This window comes from Merops nubicus, unplaced genomic scaffold (genome assembly GCF_000691845.1).
Source record: "Merops nubicus isolate BGI_N331 unplaced genomic scaffold, ASM69184v1 scaffold17430, whole genome shotgun sequence".
NCBI lineage: Eukaryota > Metazoa > Chordata > Aves > Coraciiformes > Meropidae > Merops > Merops nubicus.
This window is the reverse complement of record NW_008582364.1, coordinates 43,497-64,077: the sequence shown is the minus strand read 5'-3', so window position 1 is coordinate 64,077 and position 20,581 is coordinate 43,497. Positions and strand designations below refer to the sequence as shown.

At 43.0% G+C, this 20,581-nt stretch overlaps 1 protein-coding gene across 1 annotated transcript in view; it reads right to left on the bottom strand.

Moving 5' to 3' along the window:
• RGL1 (ral guanine nucleotide dissociation stimulator-like 1) overlaps window positions 1–20,581 on the bottom strand; it is a gene marked incomplete at its 5' end in the record, with an annotated part of 81,607 nt that overhangs the window by 18,151 nt on the left and 42,875 nt on the right. Inside the window, 3 exons of the mRNA XM_008937514.1 lie at window positions 2,590–2,805; window positions 3,203–3,327; window positions 6,574–6,758. Of these exons, the coding sequence (XP_008935762.1) occupies window positions 2,590–2,805; window positions 3,203–3,327; window positions 6,574–6,758 (526 nt within the window). The remainder of the gene's footprint in view (window positions 1–2,589; window positions 2,806–3,202; window positions 3,328–6,573; window positions 6,759–20,581) is intronic.

The following is a 20,581-nucleotide window of genomic DNA, read 5'->3' as shown; positions in this document are numbered from 1 at the left end:
AAGGTCATGTGGTAAGACATAGAAGACCTGAAAGCTATTCTTGCATGGTTTGGGGCCAAAGAAGCCACGTAACAGCTCTTCTTCAGAGACTGACACGTTTAAGAATGAGGCCCTACCTTCTTTATTTTCAACTTGAAATTCAGGCTGGGAAGAACCCAGATTTAGAGACACACATTCTCAGCATTTTTTTTGCCCCAATATAACAGGAGTTTGCACTGGAAGATCCAATCTGGACCATCTTGACTTAATTGCACGTTGCATAATTTAAAGCACATTAGGAATTCGATATTGGATATTGTGCTCTCAATGATTTAACGGACTATAGACTATACCAAGCTTTCATTTGTATGTCAGAAGACTGGTTGGAATAATTTTGTTTCATGCTGTGTCCTTCACAAGGGGAAAACCACAAAGAATCCTGTGCAGAAGCAACTTTGATTTTAAAAAATTAAGCATAACAGGATATTAATGATTTCATTTATACTTTTTGTTTTTAAAGAAAATATTGTGTGAGTGAAACTGGCTGCTCCTGCTCAGGAACCTTAGATCTAGGTGGAGCAGAGAGGAATGGTGGTTAGAAAAAATACTCAGTTTATCTTGAAAACCAAGAAACTGGACCCAAAAGGCATGAACAGATAACAAATGTGGAACTCCTTGCTGCCAAGTTACAGAGTTAGCTGTCAGCGAATAACTGCACTTTAATGAGGGGATTACTTTCTAATTCAGACATCTAACTATTCAAAATGCTCATTTGCATGCACAAAGCAAGCAGCTTTCTCCAGAAGTGGGCAGCTAAGTATATACACAAGTAGCTGTTCTACATGTGCTAGTATTTTGTAGAACGTGCACATGCATTTTTCATGCACTTGGCTCAGACTGAACTATTTAATTATGTGTATGAATTAAGGGAGAAGCATTGAATCATCAGAGGTGGAGAACAAAGTTCTCCATCCACAGAACGTGTATGGTAAGTGTGGTGTCTGTCCTGGCTTCCCAGGATGAGCAGGAAGCTGCTTTGGACTGCTTGCCCAGGCTGCAGCCCAGTCTATCCCACAAAGGCCACTTTAGGTGGTACTCTCTGCAGTCTAAAGATTTGAACACAGAAAATAGGAATCAAACTTCCTAATCTGTTCACATGGGCTATAAAGCAGCCATCAGTTGATAACAAAAATGAGTCAACGTAAGTGCCAAAAGAGAAGTGAAAGACTGCTTCCCCATACCAGTTTCCTGACCCATGCAGTTGCTGGAGCTTAGGTGCCAGGACTAACAATAGTGCCTCTGGAAGCACAGAAGCTCATTGTCAAGGCTGGAAAGCCTCTGTTTGGCTTGAGCTTTTTATGACTGCTTATTTTGTGTAGCTCAGAAAGAATCCATGTGATTCTTAAAACAGAAGTCAACATGCATCCATATTAAAGTGCTTTAATGGTCTCTTCAAAAGAGAGATCGAGTTTAGTGCCAGCTGCCCAGTGCTCTGAAGGGGAGTTACAAAGATTACAGTAAAATATAAAGATAAAATCTTAGAAATTAGGAAACTCGGGTTACGTAAAGAAGGCACACGAAGCCCTCTCACGCAAAGATAAAGATACACCTAATCTGCTGCAAGACAAAGGAATCAAAGTGAAGACTAAAAATGTGTTCAAGAAACACGCAAGACAATGGAAAAGCAGAAAGGTCCCAAGATGAGGAGACTGGTGTCATATTGTAAGTGTACTCATTTTTTCTTGTCACTGCTTGCACCTCTATTTCCCTCCAAACCCAGCTGGTTTGTACATCTGATGTAAACTGTGAATAACTCAGTAGGCAAACGACCTGTCAGCCTCAGGAATCTTTCAAAACAAAAGAGCACAAACGATAATTTCATTTTCTCCATGTTAAAGAGGCTGCTGCTACCTAGAAGTCAGTCAGCTTTTTCTGCACTTACTTAAAACCTTGTGTTTACTTTACTTTCATACATAGATACATATATAAATGTATGAAGACATAAATAGTTGGGCTGTCTTCCACCATATCCTATTTCAACTCCCGTGGTGTTCACAGATGCAGGGGTGGGAGCGTGATATCAGGGACTGAACGCGAACAGCCAAAGGCAGGTAAGCACAAATCTTACTCTGCCTGCACCACTGCCAGGCTGACTCCATCCTTATTAAACTTTCCTCTGAAAACAGATCTAACCTTCAGGTGCTATCCACCATCACTTCACTTCTTTCACTGATAGGAGCAGTATTTCCTTCCTAGGCAAGTGAACTTGTTGAATTTTTACCTCTCTTATCATAAATGTTACTTATCAAGTATATGGCACTCCCCATCTGGCAAGACACAGAATATGCCTCACTCATTAATTAGCACCCTCAACCCTGTGAAGAGAGAACTATCATCAGTCTCATTTCCATGGTGGGGAAGGAACTATGGAGAGGAAGGGCAATACTTCATCTGCTATTACAAAGAAAGTCAGTCAAAAATAGAAAGAATTAGAGCTTAGACATTCGCTGGCGTGGGACCAATGCATACAACTCTTTTCTCCCCTCCCAACTCTCTCCCTCTGAAGAACCCGCACAAGAAACATTAAACAGTCTAAACTTAATGACTTACATGTGCAATATGAATCCACTTCTCAATGATGTTGGCTCTTTGCTGTGTTTTCAGCTCCTTGCTCTTCAGGATAGTGCTAACAACACATTTGGTAACTGCATTGAACTGAAAGATGGTGGCTTTGATAGTAGCTACCAGGTGCTTGTTTTCTTGTTTATCCCTTCGAGACCAGATGGATCCCAAACAGTGGTGGGCTACAACTTTCTTAAAGAGTTCCTGGAGTGAAATAGAAGTGTCTAGTCAGCAGGATTCTCCTAGATCTCTATCATCCACAAGAAGAATTGCATGTTTACAGTACAAATTGGATCTAAATCTAATGTGGTATTAATACAGTCAAAATGCACTATTTCTCAGGTGCTAACTGTTAAACTTCACAAAAAAAGGCTACACACTTTGAAAAAAAATACCCAGCAAACCTTCAGAATGACTGAAATAAAAAAGCCCAATGAATGAAGCACGTTTGGATAACCAAGCAGGGCTGTGTCCTGTGTCCCAACAACAGACCAGTTAGGACCTATAGACCACTGGGTTATATTGACATAATTTAAAAACCGTTTCAGAAGCCCAGTACTATTTCCCCTAGTACTCCAAGTAGTACATATACTTTACACACCGCATCCATGTATGTCAGCTGTTCTGCCACACGGTCTTCTGGGAATAAAGAGAACTCTTCTGGACTGCTCATCTCCAGTTCCTCTTCATCATTTAGGTTACAGAGTGAAGGGTTATAGAACCCACCTGTCCAGGACAGAAAACATGACTTAGTAAATCTATACAGCAGTGAATCCAAGCAGATGTTTGTTTCTTTTAAAACATCACTGTGTATATTATAACAGAACGTCCAAAGAGTCCTACCTGATCTAACAGTCCCACTGTGCTGCATATTTTAGTGAGAAAGATGATGACCAGAAGATTAAATTGGCAAAGAAAAGGTAGAATAAAAAGAAACAGAGAATTGAGCTGTTTAGGGTCTCTTAGTGGAGAGCTGGCTTAACCCATTTATTAACCATTTTTCTGAAGAAAAAACACCACCACACCCCAATAAAAATTAACATTGCGAAATTTTGTCAATCTATTTTTCAGCATTTATGCATTTTATGTGAAAAAAAAAATATTAAACTGCAAAGGGGCAAGACTGCAGTTATATCCCCAAAATACTGCGTTAGGAATGCTCTTATATCCAGATTTCATCTCCCATGTGTGGAATAAAAGGAGATATCAGATTTCTTGGCAGTGTTTGTGGCTACATGGACTATACTGAAGGGAGTTTATTCCAGCATCCTTCATCTTCCTTCTCTGGGAGTTTTTCCCAGAAAAGGAAATAGAGTGAACACCTACAGCATTTAGCTGCATACTGCTTCTAAATTTGCGCTGGGCAGGAGTGAAGAGGTGAGAGAGCAGAGCTGTCTTCATCGAGGGACCCCATCCCATGCAGAAGGGAAGAAATTGCACAGATGTTCCCATGTTACCTTTTGGCTCCCACAGGTTGGGAACAAAGCCACATTAAAACACAAAGAAATATGCCCTTGTTTCCCATGGTGGAGGAGGAAGTCAAACAGAAAATCCTTGAAAATAAATCCTCCTCCTAATCCCTTTTCCCGTAAGAGGACAGTAACTCCATAAGAATGGAGAAGGAAAAAAAAGACTTAAGTACTGAGTTTACTGCTATGGAGATTTCATTAAGAAAAGCAAGCAGCGTTTCAGAGTATGTTAGGCAATACTTCATGCCCAATTAACGCAGAACAGACATTAAAGCAACAAAAGCAGATAAAGTGATACTTCATCACTGGTTTTCAAAATACTTCATTTTTCCTTTCTTTGTTAGTTAGCAAAACCTAATCACCAATATAAATTGCTACAGTTTTGATGTAACAAATTCCAACTCCAGGCTGTATCCAGATTTCCATCTGTACATTCCAATTGTACAATTTATTGACAGAGCTACATGCAATAAATGGAGACCTCTGTTCCAGCATTATTTTTCTGTGGCTGTTTTGTAACAATATGCATAATTCAGTGGACTTCTGCTGAACTGTTACCAGAGTCACACTTTTTTCTCTCTCTTTTTCAGCTGTGTAACTCCTCATTTTCTTTCAGCTTTTGAAATTCAACTGCAAGTCCTCATCACCGAGTTGCAACCCTACTCAAAAACTCACAGCACCCATAAAATCAGGTGCTGGAGTGCAACGCAAGATTTTCCTTTCCTATTTTCATGCCACTTTCTCCTTTCTCTCTCACCTTCATAAATTTATAACCAGCTTTTCCCTACTCTCCAAGAAGCTGCAATCCTCTTGTAGTCAAGTATCCCATCATCTTCAAACTGCTCTGATACATTTAGCCCTCTCAAAGCCCAGCTGCCCCCTTGGCTTCCCTGAGAGCAACCACGTGCCCCTTCTGAGTTTGCAGTTGCTGACTCACTTTGCATTGTATTGCTCAAGCTGCAAGAACTGAGGCCAGGAACAGCTCTTATCTATGTATCTGGTAGTGCAATCTAATCTATTGGCATGACTGAATGGAGATCTGATTATACAAATCAAACTGCAGGATTAGGACCCAAATTTTTAAATTCATAGCACAATATGAGTGCTTTAGAACAATAATTATCAGCAAGAGTTAACGTGTTGTCTGTCATCAGGAGTTTTGAAAGAAATGTCTGAAGTGAACAAAGGTGGAGCTCTGATAAAGTGACAATTAGAAAATTCTTCTCTGCAGACCCTGTAGGCTAATTGTGTTCTCCTCCTCTGATTTTATTCTAATTAACAGCCTCTATTCTGCCACAACTTGGAAAATATTGTAACTCAAACTGACCCACCTACAGCTCAGAAAAGAACCTTTTCAATGGTTACTTGAGGAAACCAACACAGAATCAGAGCTGCCAGGAACTTCTGTTCGCTTTGAACAGATGAACCCAGACACAGCTCTTGTGAGCTGTCTTTGGCTGACCCGTGGGAGTCAAACCCAGGAGAGGACATCAGTGGGCCCATATGAGCAATGCTGTTGGCTTACCTGTGTCCCATAAGGAAAATGCCCTGGGCTCTGTGCTGTACACCTTGTTGGGTACGTGTTAATGACAAAGTCAGTTTGGCATTTCACAGCATTATGCATTGACACGGTACTTCTGGAACATCCGGCAGACGTTATTTTTATGGGATGAAATGTTTTCTTTTGTGTCATTTCCTTTATCCTTTTTCACATTAATTATTCCCTCTTGCCCCTCTGTCAAAGCTGGAAGGTGATTCTAGTTCTCATTCACACACTACAGGAGCTCCTATGACTTTCCAGCTTATGCCACAGAAGCTTTCTGACCAGGACAAGGGTACATGTCAGGCTTGAGGCTGCACACGGCATAGCTGTGGTGCCACAGTTCACTATTGTTTCAGTAGATTGTGACCCCCAATAACGTAAGTTTTTCCTCTGTCCTTGGATACCAGCAACCAGCCACTCAAATAGGAAAAAACAGCCACAGACACTTCCTTTGACATGATGGTAACTAGGAAGAAAAGCTTCATGACAACAAAGCTTCTGACTCAAGCTGTATTTTGTCACTGCTCCTTATTTCACTTTTTGTTGGTTTGAGCTTTTCTTGGAGGGGAGGGGGTGTTGATATTTGAAATGAGAAGACCAGCTAAAGAGCAGCTGTGTGTTTTAATTCAGTGACATAGGAAGTACACTGACAATTAACCACTTAGCTGCTGCAGCAATCTCAGAGCTTTGGCTAAGCACTAGAGAAGTGCTGGATTTCCCAACCCCCCCGGAACAAACATGTGTAGGCACCTACATTGTACCATTTCATCCTGCATAGAACCTGTGGCCTCATACAGAGATTTGGTTTTTTTTAAAAAAAAAAAAAAGAAACAAGAATAAAGTCACTGGTGAGTATCTAGTGTCAATTAGCATAAGAGTTAATGAAATGTGCTCCACATCAGTCCCTGTGGTACTATGCAGTTTAGGAGAACAGAAAGACAGAAGGGAAAGGTAACTCACTACTGTTTTCCACTTCTTGGTTCTGGAACTGCTCCAGGAGGTTCTGTGCCCTCCTCTCCGGGTCAGAGCCAGGTATATGCTTCTTCAGGTAATCCAGCAGCTTCAGCAAGCAGGGGTGGTTGGGTGGCTCTCTGAAATCCTCAGAGCACTGATTGAGCCAGGCTCGCAAGATTGATGCTATCGCACTAAGAGCAAACAGAGAGAGAACACGCTGGTTGTACAGGGCACGGACTGGTGCAACCCTCTGCACTCCCATCTAATACAGCCATGACAACACCGGGACGGCCCTACCCCACGTGAAGGCAGTACAAGACTTTTTTGAGCAAGGAATTTGTTCTTTTCTTGCATGGAATCTTATTAAGGTATCACTCACATTGCCAGGGACTTTAATGCAGTTGCTCCTGATTTGCACTTCTGGATCCAATTATATCCCCCAAATCACTCACATTGCCAGGGACTTTAATGAAGTTGCTCCTGATTTGCACTTCTACAAGTGGATCCAATTATAGCCCCCAAATGCAAACTAATAAAGAATTAAGCCCATGGAAACTGTACTGAGGTTTGCCCTCTTGGTGCCAAGGCACACTGCTGGCTCCTGTTGAGCTGTTGCCCACCAGCATGCCCAAGTCCCTTTCTGCAGGGCTGCTCTCCAGCCACTCCTCTCCCAGTTTAGACTTTCCCAGCATTACTGCATCCTCGGTGCAGAATCCAGCATTTGGACTTGTTAAATTTCATCCCATTTGTCACTGCCCAATGCTCCAATCTATCTAGATCCCTCTGAAAGGCCTCCAGTCCCTCAAGAGTCACCAACACCTCCTAGTTTGGTATCATCAGCTAACACCCTAAGGGTACGTTCAACTCCTGCATGCAAACTATTGATAAATATACTGAACAGCACTGGCCTGAGGATTGACCCCTGAGCAACATCACTGGTGGACTGGTTGCTAGCCAGACATAGCCTCATTCACTACAACACTTTGAATGCTGCTCTTTAGCCAGTTCTTCACCCAGTACACTGTCACCTCGCTCATCCCACAGTTGGGCAACTTATCCAGAAGGATGCTAAGAGGGACAGTATCAAAAGCCTCAGTAAAATCCAGAAAAACTACACCCACTACCTTCCCTTCATCCACTGGATAGGTGACCTTATCCCAGAAAGTCATCCAATTAGTTAGGACTTTCCCTTTGCAAACCCCTGTTGACTGCACACGATGATCACATTGTTCTTTAAATGTCTTTTGGTAGTACCTAGTATCATCTTCATAACTTTTCCAGGTTCTGAGGTCAGGCTCACAGGTCTGTAGCTCCCTGGGTCTTCCCTCACACCCTTTTTGTAGATCAGAATAGCAATGGCCAGCTTCCAGTCAGCAGGGACCTCCCCAGACTCCCTAGGCCTTTGGTAGATGACTGAGATGGATCCTGCTGTAACATTCTGACAGCTCTTTCAGGACTCTGGGGTGAATCCCATCAGGTCCTATGTGAACATTCAGCTAATACAACTGGTTCCTTAAAACTTTAGTGTCCACAGATAGAAAGTCATTGTTCCTGCAGTCATGGTCCTCTTACTCAGGGGACTGGGCAGCCCCAGGTCTACCAGTACTACTAAAGATTGAGGCAAAAAATGCATTGAATGCCCTTGCTTTTTCTTCATCTCTATTAGTCAGATGATTATCTTCAACCAGTATCAGTCCAACGTTCTCTTTAGACCTCCTCTTGCTATTAACAAGAAGGGCTCTTTTAAGTATGTTATCTGAAACAACACTGGCCAGATTCAACTGTAATTGAGCCTTGGCCTTTTGTGTCTTCTCCCTGCCTATACAAACCACAGCTCTGTACTCTTCCTGTGAAGACTGACCTCACTTCCAGAGATTATACAGTTTCTTTTTCCTCTTGAACTCCATGAGGAGTTCCCTGTTCAGCCAAGCTGGCTTTCTGCCTTGCTCGCTTGACTTATGACACACTGGAATTGCCTGCTCCTGTGCTTCTAAAACATGGTTCTTAAAGACTGACCAGCACGTGTGGACTCCTAAGCCCTCAAAAGCCCTAATCTTCCCAGGGGGTTGTGCTACGTAGCTTCCCAAATAACTTAAAGTTTGCTTGCCTGAAGTACAGGGTAGCAACTCTCCTGTCCTTTTTTCTCATTACACTGAAAATTTTAAACTCAACCATTTCATGGTCACTGTGGCCAAGACAGCCACCTACCATCACGTCCCGCACGAGTTCTTTTCTATTCACAAATAACATGTCTAGGAGGTCATCTTTTTTTCTTTTTTTCCCCACAGGTACTTACTGAGTACCTGTGACAAGAAGTTATCTCCTACAAACTTCAAGACCTGCATATGAGAGCAGTATGATATTGCCAGTTGATGCCTGGGAATTTGAAATCTCCCATGATGATAAGGGCTACTGATCCAGAGATTTCTCCTAAATGCCTACATCCCATCTGGGCAATCAGCAGTAGACGCACAGTATAACATTTCCTTTGTTTCCCATCTCCATAGTCCTCACCCAGAAGCTCTCAACCACGTCACTAACAGTAAGGGTTGCATCATCAAACCTCTCCCTTACATATAGTGTGACACCTCCATCTCGCCTGCCCGGCGTACCCTTCCCGAACAGCCAGCACACCTCCATCCCAGCACTCCAGACAGGGGACTCGTTCCACCAAGTCTCACTAATACCAATGATATCATGGCTCTGGGAAGCTGACCAACACTTCCAGTCCATCCTGTCTGTTTCTCACCCTGCGTGCGTTGGGGTACAAGCATTGCAGATACGCTCCAGAGCCCCTCGTGCTCCCAGGAGCAATGTAGATGTTCCCAGTAGGTTGCTGCTCTCCAGCACGGCCACACCAGCCCTTGGCTTTTCTGCTGCAGCCCTGTTGGTACCCTCTTCCCTCAACGATTCTAATTTAAATCTGTCTCGATCAGCCCTGTCAGCTTACACCCAGAGACCTGTTTTCCTCATTGGGACAGATCAATCCCATTGGGCCTCAACATACCTTGTGCCTTGAAAGCTCTTCCATGGTTTAAACCCCCAAAGTTTCAGTAGAGGCACCACTCCTGGAGCCACGTATCGACATCCTGGGCTCACCCGTTTTCTTCCAAAATCTTCCCCCATTGCTGGGAAGATTAAGGAAAGTACTACCTATGCTTTCATATATTTTAGCATTCTTCCCAGGGTGCTGAATTCTGTTTTGATTGACCTCAGGCTTTGTGTTGTGGCATCATTTGTACCCATATGAAAGAGCAGAAATAGATAGTATTCTGAAGGTTGAACTAGGCTCTTTAGTCTTGCAGTGATATTCCTAATTCAGGAGCCAGAGAGGCATCAAACTTCCCTGAAAAGAGGGTCTGGTCTGCAAATGGGTGTTTCTGTTCTGCACAGGAGGGAGTCACTAATGGCCGTAACTGACAGTTGTTTCCTCTCAGTGCTGGTCTTAATGCAGGTCTTGTTGCAAGGAGTTGGTCTCTCGGATCTTGGCAAGACTGCTTGTGAGGGTTCCTCCTCTTTCTCATTATACCATACCCAGGGCCTCGTACCTGTTCTGTAAGGGTTTCTTAGAGAGTAAGGTGTTTCTCTTACTGCTCCAATGCTGTAACCTTCTTCTACTCCTCTGCATGCCTTGTGACACCCCCCTTCCTCCTGGCACAAAGCAGATCCAGGACCTGCCTCCACAGTGGCCACACTGAGCCGGCTTCTATCCACCATACATGTGCGTCTCCATTGACCAATCTCCTTCTCAGACTCTTGAATACTCCTCTGTCTGTCTACCTCTGCCTGCAGCTCAGGCACCAAGCAGAGCAGTTCATCGTCCAGTCACACTTTCCACAGTCCTGCCTGCAATCACTTTCCACCTCTAGGAATATCCCTTCACACATCCCAGGTGGTTGCATGCTTGAACAGGAGCTCTGCCTTGGTTCTACCAGGTGCTGGAAGCTCAGGAGAAGCACAGGACACTGTTTTGCCAGATGGTCCTGCTGCTGCACACTTGACCGCTGAGAAGTATCTATCTCCTGCACTATCCATTGCAGTCAGCTGGGCTGACTGTTTTCTCCTGCTTAAAGGTCCCACACTGGCAGGTGCAGGCTCTGTACCTTGTGGTCTCTTCCAGTCAGTGGAGCTGGGGTCAGTTCCCAGGGAAACTGTTGAGTCAAACCTCTACTTATCCACGTGTCTCTCTCCTGGCGTGTCCTGCCCTTGCCAATGGTCCTGGCTCTGCTCCGGCACGCGTAGCAGTCGGTAAGGACAGAAACAGCCCTCTCCCACCTACACAAAGCCAGCACCTCAGATAATAGTGAATAATTTGCTGCTGCTGGCACTCATTATGATCCTGCTTCTCTGTACTGCGCTGTTTGGTGAGCCAGCAAAGCAAGACCTGCAATTTACCTCAGAGTTATGCTTTGTTTGATCTGTTGAAGCGTCTTTGCTTAGCTGCAGTGTGACCAGGTGCAAATAACTACCAAGCATTATGCAGACAATCAGAAGCAGAACAGAACTTCTTAATCTCCTCTTGTGCCAGTGAGAAAAGTGGTGGCCCTGCCACGTTTGCTCCATTACTGCCTCCTGGGATGTTGTGGGAAAACAGCAGGGAGGAAACAAGGCATTTGTGGCTCCTTGAGGGTAGCAGCTTCCCAGTGGAAGTGCTAAATCAAACACTTCCTTTGGTGCCTTTCCTCTCATCAGTCACTGCTGCCGAGCCTCGGGACCAAACTGAAGCTGCATGTTTCTCCACACTGTATTACTCAATGTCATAGAAACGTTTGGGTTGGAAGGGACCTTAAAGATCACCTAGTTCCAGCCCCCTTGCCATGGCCAGGGACACCTCCTATTAGACCACGTTGAACAAGGCCTGATCCAACGTAGTCTTGAACGCATCCAGGGAGCAGGTATCCACAAATTCCCTGGGCAACCCAAGCCAGTGTCTCACCACACTCAGAGTAAAGAGCTTCCTAACTTCTAATATAAATCTCCCCTCCTTCCAGTTTGAACCCATTTCCCCTCATCTTATCAGTACAAGCCCTTGTCACAAGTCCCTCCACAGCTTTCCTGTAGGCCCCCCTCAGATACCGGAAGGCCACAAGGAGGTCTCCTTATCTGCTGTCTTAGTAGAAAGGCTGCTTGTTCATGAAACCTTGGGTTCTGCAGAAAAGCAGTCTAAGCCTGGACCTCATCCCCCTGAGCACACACAGTTATGGAGATTGCCTCATCTGTGAAGATAAAACCCTAATGGTGACACGTGCAGCATGGGCAGCACTATGCTGCCTATGCCCAGTATCAAGTTTGAGGATAGCTGAACCCAGAAGACAGACTGGTCTTGATAAATGTTAGGATGAAATGCGTAAGAAAACAAACAAATCTATCAGCAGAATCTTGATTTTACCCTTAGTGCTAAGACAACAAGGGGCTGTCACATTATACCACGCAAAAAGGTATCTCGGTCATGCTGGCAGTGCTGGAAACAGATGCCTAAGGAGTTACAGGAGCATTGGATCTTGTTCAGGAAAGTTATCCCAGATCTTATTAGACAGCTTAAAGACACCAACTGTGGAGAACTGCCCAGGGACAATCTTTCTGCAGACTGAGGGGGATGAGGGGAAACCGGAGTTGATGAATCAATGTGGTTTCCACCCTGCCTGAAATGGAGGGAAGTGATCTTTTTGTCTACTTTTCCTGCTTTATGTAGGTTTTAATCCACACCCACCTATTAGATTACTACTTAGATACTGCACAAATGTATGCTTCTGGGAATTCCTTTAAATTCTGTTTTTGCAGGGACTTTTCATCATTTCAAATTGATTTTGTAAGAAAATAAGACAATTTATGCAATGGTTTTCCAGAAATAACTTCCAATGTTGTTGACAAATTTCAACTAAGTGTGGGAAAAAAAAATGGAAGGAGACTATAAAAATAGCTACATTTCTTCAAGCTTTAAGAAAATTCAAGCCTGGGTAAAAAAAAATGAACTTTTTTTTTTTGTTGCAAGGAAGACTGTGGGGTTTTCATAGTTCTTCACAGCAATGTGCTGGTAAATCAGCACGTATATTTTGGTGCACCTATCAGCACAGGCCACAGCAGATATTGCAGGCTGGGAAGACATAAATGGCATACCAAAAAACTTTTTAAAGATAATTTTGTTCACTTGAGCTGATGGAGAGATTAGGGAAACAGACTTTTGCGTGCAGTCACATAACATGACAGACTGGCCATGGTCACTGCCTCATGATCACCTACTGTGGTGTTCAGAGTAGGACATCACGTAAGAGGGGGAAAAAGACCCTTGACCTAGAATAAAAGGCACAATAAACATCTAAACTTCCTGAGAAAAGAAAACCCTGAAGATTTCCCCTACAACACTGAAACCATCCCTGTATTTCAAATCCCTTCTAACCAGTAGTTGTAAACGTTGTGGCAGACACAAGAGGTGATTTATTGCCGTCACGGAAAGCTGGGGAAGATGTTTAGGAGAGCAGAAACAGGTCCGTAGGGAAGCACATCTCATGAGTTCCACTGGCATCAGAAAAAGAGCTGAGATGACCAAGTGACAACAGCCCTGGTCTGCACTGGGTCCTACTGGTTCCGCAAATGCTTAGGGCTGTGCTGTGTAGTTAGCTGGGAGAGCTCAGCCCTCCAGTGACCGTATTTTTCACGTCTACAGAAACTTCCCCTGATACCTATATTCCAATCACCCCATTTCACAACACCCTCACATAATAACAGTATCCCACACTCCCAAAGATATTCCACGAAGACAAGAAGGGCCATGCTCCCAGTAAAAACCTCTAACCATGAGTACCCAGTCAGAGACACCCATGTGTCAGCTCAAAGAGCATCTCTGCTCTGTGCTTATGACAATCAGGCACTCGGCTTTTAAAGTTCAGATTCACAAGCCCGTGGATATAGTGGGCCTGGTCTATTGTGTTAATAGCTGCGAAACAGAAAGGGACAAACAGAAGTGAAAAAGAGCTCCAGGAGCAGCTATCTTTCCTCAGTTTATGAGAACATGAGGGGAGCCCAAATATGAACATAGATGACACATGTAGACACCGAGGAGCTCAAAAGCTGACCCAGAAAGCTCTGGTGTCGAAGCTGTGTGCTTTGTCCTGCATGCAGGGGAACCACAGCAATACCTGGTTAACTCAGTGGCTCCGTGGCATTCAAAATAAACCAGTAGTTAAGAAAGAATAAAGACAGTTTCTCCCACTCTCCTTGTCTCAACCGCACTGTTTTTTCCTCAAAACTCAATTAAATTTTAATCCCATACAGATGTCATTTTACAAGTCCTACCCATTTTAGTCTGTTTCTTCTGTTTCTTTCTCTGATATTTTGGCAACACTGAATTTGTAATTAGAGCATTTGGAAATCTGTCAGTACTGTTTGGTTAGGCTTGCTGACAAGGGGAACTCTGGTATTACAATTTTAGAGCTACAAAAAGTATTTACAACCAAAACGTAACATGTAAACATGTTCTGGAATTCGGGTTTCAGTGCAAACGTGAAACACAGACTGTGCAGCTTGGAAGACTCTCCACGTTTGAAAACCGTTTTGGACCATATCTTCACAACTCTGCTCAGAGAAGCTTCCACCATATATGCAACAAATACAGCCTTCACAGCTGAGGCCAGCGGCAGCCAAACTTTTTATCTGCAGCTTCAGAACCATTTCACTCAGTCAGAACAGGTGTCACACAATAGCCAGTGGTCCACAACCACCACAGTTTAGCCAACAGCACCAGCCCAGCTCCACAGCCCAAGGTGCGAGAAAGACCACCAACAGATGGCTGCCCACAGCGATGCTCCCAAGCTCTCATTCAACTCTCCCCTCTCCTTACATTTTTAATCATCCTTTCTAGCCCTGCACAGACCCAGAACACCATATCACAGCAGCACTTACAAACACCACAGTCCTACATCCACAGTATTTTCATCTTTTTTTCCACCACAGGCAGGAGAACACAGTGCCTCACTCCATACCTTAATCATGTATCTCTTTCTGCTCTGTGCCCCTTTTCCCCACCCACATCACAAAATCACCATCATCCCTACTGGCTCCACCACCAAAAACTAAGTTGCACAATCTCTTCTTCTGAGCATTTACCAGTTCAGGAGTTATGAGCATTTACCAAGTCCTTGTACTAATATTGTTCACACACTCTTTATACTAAGCTCAGTTTCCAGAGGCTTGGTTGATTGCCACTTTCACAAGCTGAAGAATAAACACAGTTTAAGACAGTCTCCCAGAGCAGGGTGAAGAGTTCACAGCTGTTACAGACACTACTTTTTGCCAGCAAAATCATTTCAGTCAAGAGGGTAAATAGGAAGGAGAAAAAAGGTACACTGTGCCCCACTGACCTCCTATCACCCGACTGTTTAGCTGGCGTGGCAGAGAGGGAAGCCTGCTGAAAACAGGCTGGAGAATTGCCCGTATCTTGCAGTAGCTTTACATTTGCTGCCCTTGAGAAGAAACTCCCTGTACTCGATAGACCCAGAGACTGATAGGAACAGGAGCCTTCCAAGAACTCAGACAGGAAAGAAACATCACAGTCTACATTTTTCATTATTTGATTATGAGTTATATTTTTTTCCTTTCCTGCCCATAAGAAAAACACTTTCAAATGTTTAACTCCTGTCCTGCCATCTACAGACTCTGGGCTCTGTTCAGCAGTGCTTTCAGGTTTCACACTTATTAGAAAGACTTCTGATTTCCAAACCAGCTTTGCCTGAAGCCCATCTCTGGAGGTTTCAGCATCCAAAATCTATATGCTGTTAGGTGGAAGAAGCGTATCTTGTTCTGTCATTAACAAATTTGGAACACAGAACTACTCATCCACTCCTGTTTACCCACGAGCTGCCACAAAACACAATGAGGCTGCAGCAGCTCCAAGTCTAACCCCTCTCTTAAACTGAGCTAGCAGGGCACAGAGAAGGTGGAAGATGAGGCTTTCACCTCACACAGCCACAAGTGAGTCAATAGGTTACACAGAAATTCTGCATAGTCTTTTCTCAATTGGGAAGAAAACTGTAACACTGGCCCTGAAGAGGTCTGCATAGGAATTAAAGAGATCATTTCTTGCCAAAAAGACAAAAGCAGCATTTTATTTCTCACCACAATTATTTCTAAAGAATGAGTAACAGAATCTCAAGAATTAAGATGAACATCCGTTGCAAAAAGAGATTAAATGATTGATTTGTTATTAAATTAGACAGCAACATGCACAAAACTATCTATAATTTGGCAAATATATACTTAAAGACCATCAACAGAATAATCTTTAGAGAGGGCTGTTCCCTCTCCTCCACTGTCTATGCAATAGCCTTCAGACTGAATTAAGCCAGCTATATTCTCTCAGTTTTGCTTGTTAAATAACAGCACAGGCAGTTAAACCTCAGCTTTGAATCAGGCTGGGTAAAATGTACATAAACTGCAAGTGAAGGCAAATGTAAGGGTAGTTTCTCACACCCAATCCATCTGTAAATAATGTGCTGATGACTTCAAGCAAATGACCTGCTCTTCTCTGGATTTGGGAAGATCTGTTTGAATAGCATACCGGGGCAGGGAAGGCCTTTTGCTGGGACACATCTAAAGGCACTAAGGGAATAGCTCTGCTAGTTGTTCTTTGTTTTAATTGAAATGCCAATCATTATTTTTCTTTGATCTTCTAAATATTCTCTTTTGGTTCTGGTTGTTTTCATAACTCTCCCACTCTTCCACTGCTTCTACTGCCCTGTGTTTGACTCCGCTTCTCATGTAACCACATTGGTTTCTGCTGTTGTTTTAGCTTAATTGGCTTTACTGGAATGAATGCTGATTGTTGCTCTCCCAAATGCATCTTAACTGCTTCCCACCACGGACTTCCCAGGCATCAGAAACTTCCAGCTAATTTTCTTCCATTTGTCTCACATTCCTTTGCTCTCTGTTCTCCTGGAGGACAATGTTTCAGGACTGGTTTTATTTCAGCAGTACTGTAACTGTGCACATTATTTTCCATCAGTACTGTTTAAAAAAGACAAGTTTTCTGCCAGGAAGGTCTGAAGGCACAAGAAGCCAGGGGACAATGTTTTTTATCACTATGAGAAACACCAAATGCTGCAGTATTACACTGAAGGTTTTGACATTTGCTGTTTTCAGGCAGAAGAGGAGAGGTAAACATGCAACATATGCCATGTGGTAAATGAATAGTTCCATAATCTTTCTCTGAACTGTTTTACCGAACTGTTGTGGAACAAAAAAAGAAGATTTCAGCTTAGCTTCTAGTTGCTTTCTCTGTGGTTTTCAATTGTACCGCATTTCAAGTTTTATAACAAATAATTCCACATTTTGATAATAAGGCAGATACAATTAGAAGTTGACATACAAGACAACAAAAAAAGCCCCAAGTACTTTGACTCATTTCTGTGGTCAGTCAGTCTTGTGGTGAGAGCACCACCAATCTACTCCAAATCAGCAAACCAAAGCCAGTAGCAAAAGGAACCCAAAACCTTATACTCCAAGAGGAGGCTTGAAAGGACTTTACTGTTACTCCAGCTCATTTAGGATTTAAACGCCTCAGGACTCAGCCACAGTAGTGCTTGGGATTGCAGAAGAGGAGTGTTTGAGGGTTTAAAGCTCTTTTTGTACTACATAAAATATTTCTGCTTCTTATTCAGCTGGTCCAACTCCAGCAAGAATATGGGGATCCGAATATACAATGTAACCAAGAAAAAAAAAAAAGATAATTAAACCCCTCATTTGAAACCTCATACTGCAACCAGGAGACCTGTTTTCTGGTTCTATGGTTTTCTCTTTAGCATCCTTGAAAAATATAACCTAAATGGGGAATTATAAAGTTCTTAAACCTACTTTGGTTTCATCAGGAGAGCTATAAATGCAGGGACCTGAACACAGCTCACTGTTTATGGCACAGCATTTCCTTTTCATCACCTTTGCCCTGTCTGTAGAGCCTCTTCCTAGCTACAAACACAAGGTATTTCTGTGTACAGGAGGAGATGGCATGCTTTTTCTTCTCCCTGTTATATTTACCAACAGGCCTAAAGAGTCTCCTTAAAGAAAACAGACCAATGTTAGACCTCTGGAGAAACAAATAAGCCAACAAAAAGACACACACACACACACAAAAAAAAAAAACATAGTCCAAGTGCATGGGTCAATATGGCAACACCGTTGGCCCCTTGAAAAACCTCTCCCACAGGTAACCTCAGGTTCACACCACTACATTTTCGAGTGAAGTCTTCACATAACTAGATTCAGTTCCCATTAAACTAGTCTCCCCTGAATGCAGATGTTACAGGCAAGCCTGGACTGCCAGGCTGGACATTCTTCTGTGTGTACTGAGCACGAATGAATCACTTCTGGGAACTTCACTGACAGAAATCTTTAAAACTCGTGGCAACAAGCTCAGCACCTTTTATCCATGAAGTGTGATGTGCTGCATCAGCTCTCTGGGGCTCACAAGCCCAGCAAGTCACCTCAGGGACGTGGCCTCAGCAGTGTTTGGACCCTCACATTGCTCAGAAGCATCTCAGTATCCAGCAAAGATACTGACTTCCCAAAGGTACAAGCAGCTATGATATTTTTTTTTATACTTTATGGTTGTTTCTCTGTCCTCAGTCAGCTCCAGTGAGGTCTTTAACACCCATCTTCTGGGAAAGAAGAGTTCTGCTCCCTGATTACATCACCTCTTTAAATTCATGGGTGTCCGGTTTGGGTATAAGTTGTCTGCTAGCAGTGCATTGCCCAGAGATGAAAATTAACACCTTCTTTCAGTAAAGGGAGGGAAATAGGGCACGAGTTATTTCTATTCTGCATAGAAAACTCAACCCGAGTTAAAAGTTAATGGAGGAACTCTCCTGCTCTGAACACAGATCACAGAGATCAGGTGATATCAGCGAAAGTATCTATCTAACTATCTCGGAGGCAATACACACAACCATTTCAGGAGGACTACAGTCCCCAAACAGCATTAGGTGCTTGGCCTGTCGATCCTCTTCCTGGAATAAGTAGTGTTTGGGATCTTTTAGACATGACTGTTTCAGTTTCCCATGATTTCTGGCTGGTAAGGTGTGGAGAGCCTTCACATCAGCCATGAACAAGAGAAAGTCCTTTATTTCCTTTTGCTCTACTTTCTTTCCTCATTTGTTTTTTGTCAGGTGATGTGTACCAAACCAAACATCAGAACTATGCAATCTCTCTTAAAAACATCACTGAATTTTAGTACAAATTCTCTATAGTTCATGTAACGTGTACTGTCATATGGCCCTCTCTTTAATTCTTAATGGTACTTATCATGCTGATGATTTTTGTGTACTGTGTGTGTAGTTTCATCTGAACTGTCACATGCTTTGCTGTGTTATATCTATTCTTTTCTTTCTGAAGGTCAGCAGAAGTCCTAAGCTAAAAGAGACATTGTGAACACAGAGAACTCCAAAGACAATGACAACCTAAGATGAGGAGGCAACCCTGTCACAGCTTGACACAAAAACGTGCAGAACTGAGAAACAGCACCAGGCAGTCCTGCTCGTGCAATGCAAGGAAGAGCAAAAAGAATTGCTTATAGTAGGAGACAGAGGGTGAAGTAAGTTACTCCTTACAGCTCTCTTATCAGACAATGAAGAGAGGCATGGCGTCGTACTTCTGGAAACAGAGGCTGAAGTCCATCTAACTCAGACGTTCGACTGGAGTATCTGACCTTTTCTGGACTTTATCCTTCTGTTACTTACGAACATGAACTTTCTGAGTGGCTGAAAGTAGTGACAACTGTGGAAAGCAAGCTACTGAACATGAAAAGCTAAGGTAAGTCCTGATCAAAAAAAAAAAAAAAAAGCCAAAACACAACCAACCTCCCCCCTCCCAAAAAGCCCCAAACTGACTTGGCAGGTTTATTAAGCTCAAAACTTTTGACAGTGTTCAGGGCTTATTCATAACTCGAAGGTCTAAACTGTCTGTGTACTTTTAAAGTTACAAAATTACAGTACCTTTGTTTAACCTGTGTATTATCAAATGCAGTTTTAAAGAAAAGGGCAAAAGTAATAAAAAGCCTGAAAGTTATTTGCTACTGGACGTAATTAAGTTGCATGTCTGTTGAGAAAAAAAAAAATATAACTTTTCTGACTACTCCAGTGGCCCAAAAACAATAGGAATGATGCTGAAGCGAACAGGAGAAAATCCCCTTGGCAGAACGGATCCTTAGAAGGCATGTTTCCGAACACAGCTGAAGTGATCTTGGGTCAGTAACAACTATATGTCACTGCAACAAGTGTGAGAAGTAACTGCTGGCTCAAACCCAGAATTTGGAAGCACAAGGGCAGGTTTATAACTCCCCCAAGTCTCTCAAATGAGGCTGTGCCACAATTGCACTCAAGCCCCAGGACAGGACTTGTAGGTTCTGAGCCACGTCAGCATTGGATGTAATGCCAAAATAATAATAATTTTAAAAATTATGTACATCAGGCATTTTCCTTCTCAAAATACAGCACAACTCTAGGCTACAAGTACAAAAAGCACAGAGAATTAATTTGAGCAGAGAAAGCAGTAACCTGTGGGCTTACAGGACACCACCTATGACAGTATTCTTCCCATATGTACCTAAGATTTCACTAAAAACCCACCCTCCTTTAAAGTTCCATGTGTTATTCAAGAGTCATAAATTTGTCTCCTTCAGTTGTTTTTAACTTCTGTAATGTTTTTGTGTGTGAAACCAGTGGAAATGCCTTAAATTGCATGCCCATTCCTAATGTCCTAAATGGATTTTTAAAGCATCTGAACTATCACAACAGGAGTCTGATGAATGCCAGTCTCTGGCCACAGACCACGGGCTTCCCCACGAGATATTTTTCCCCTGAGAAATACAAAGTTAATGGTAAGAAATAACATGGCTCTACTCCTTCTTCTTCTTATTTCTCCAAGCCATATAAAACTAAGCACAAATTATGTTTGTGTTCTATGAAAAAAGAGGGCAAATGCAATTCTATTGGAATTATCACAGACAAGAGAAAACCTGAACTACTAGAAC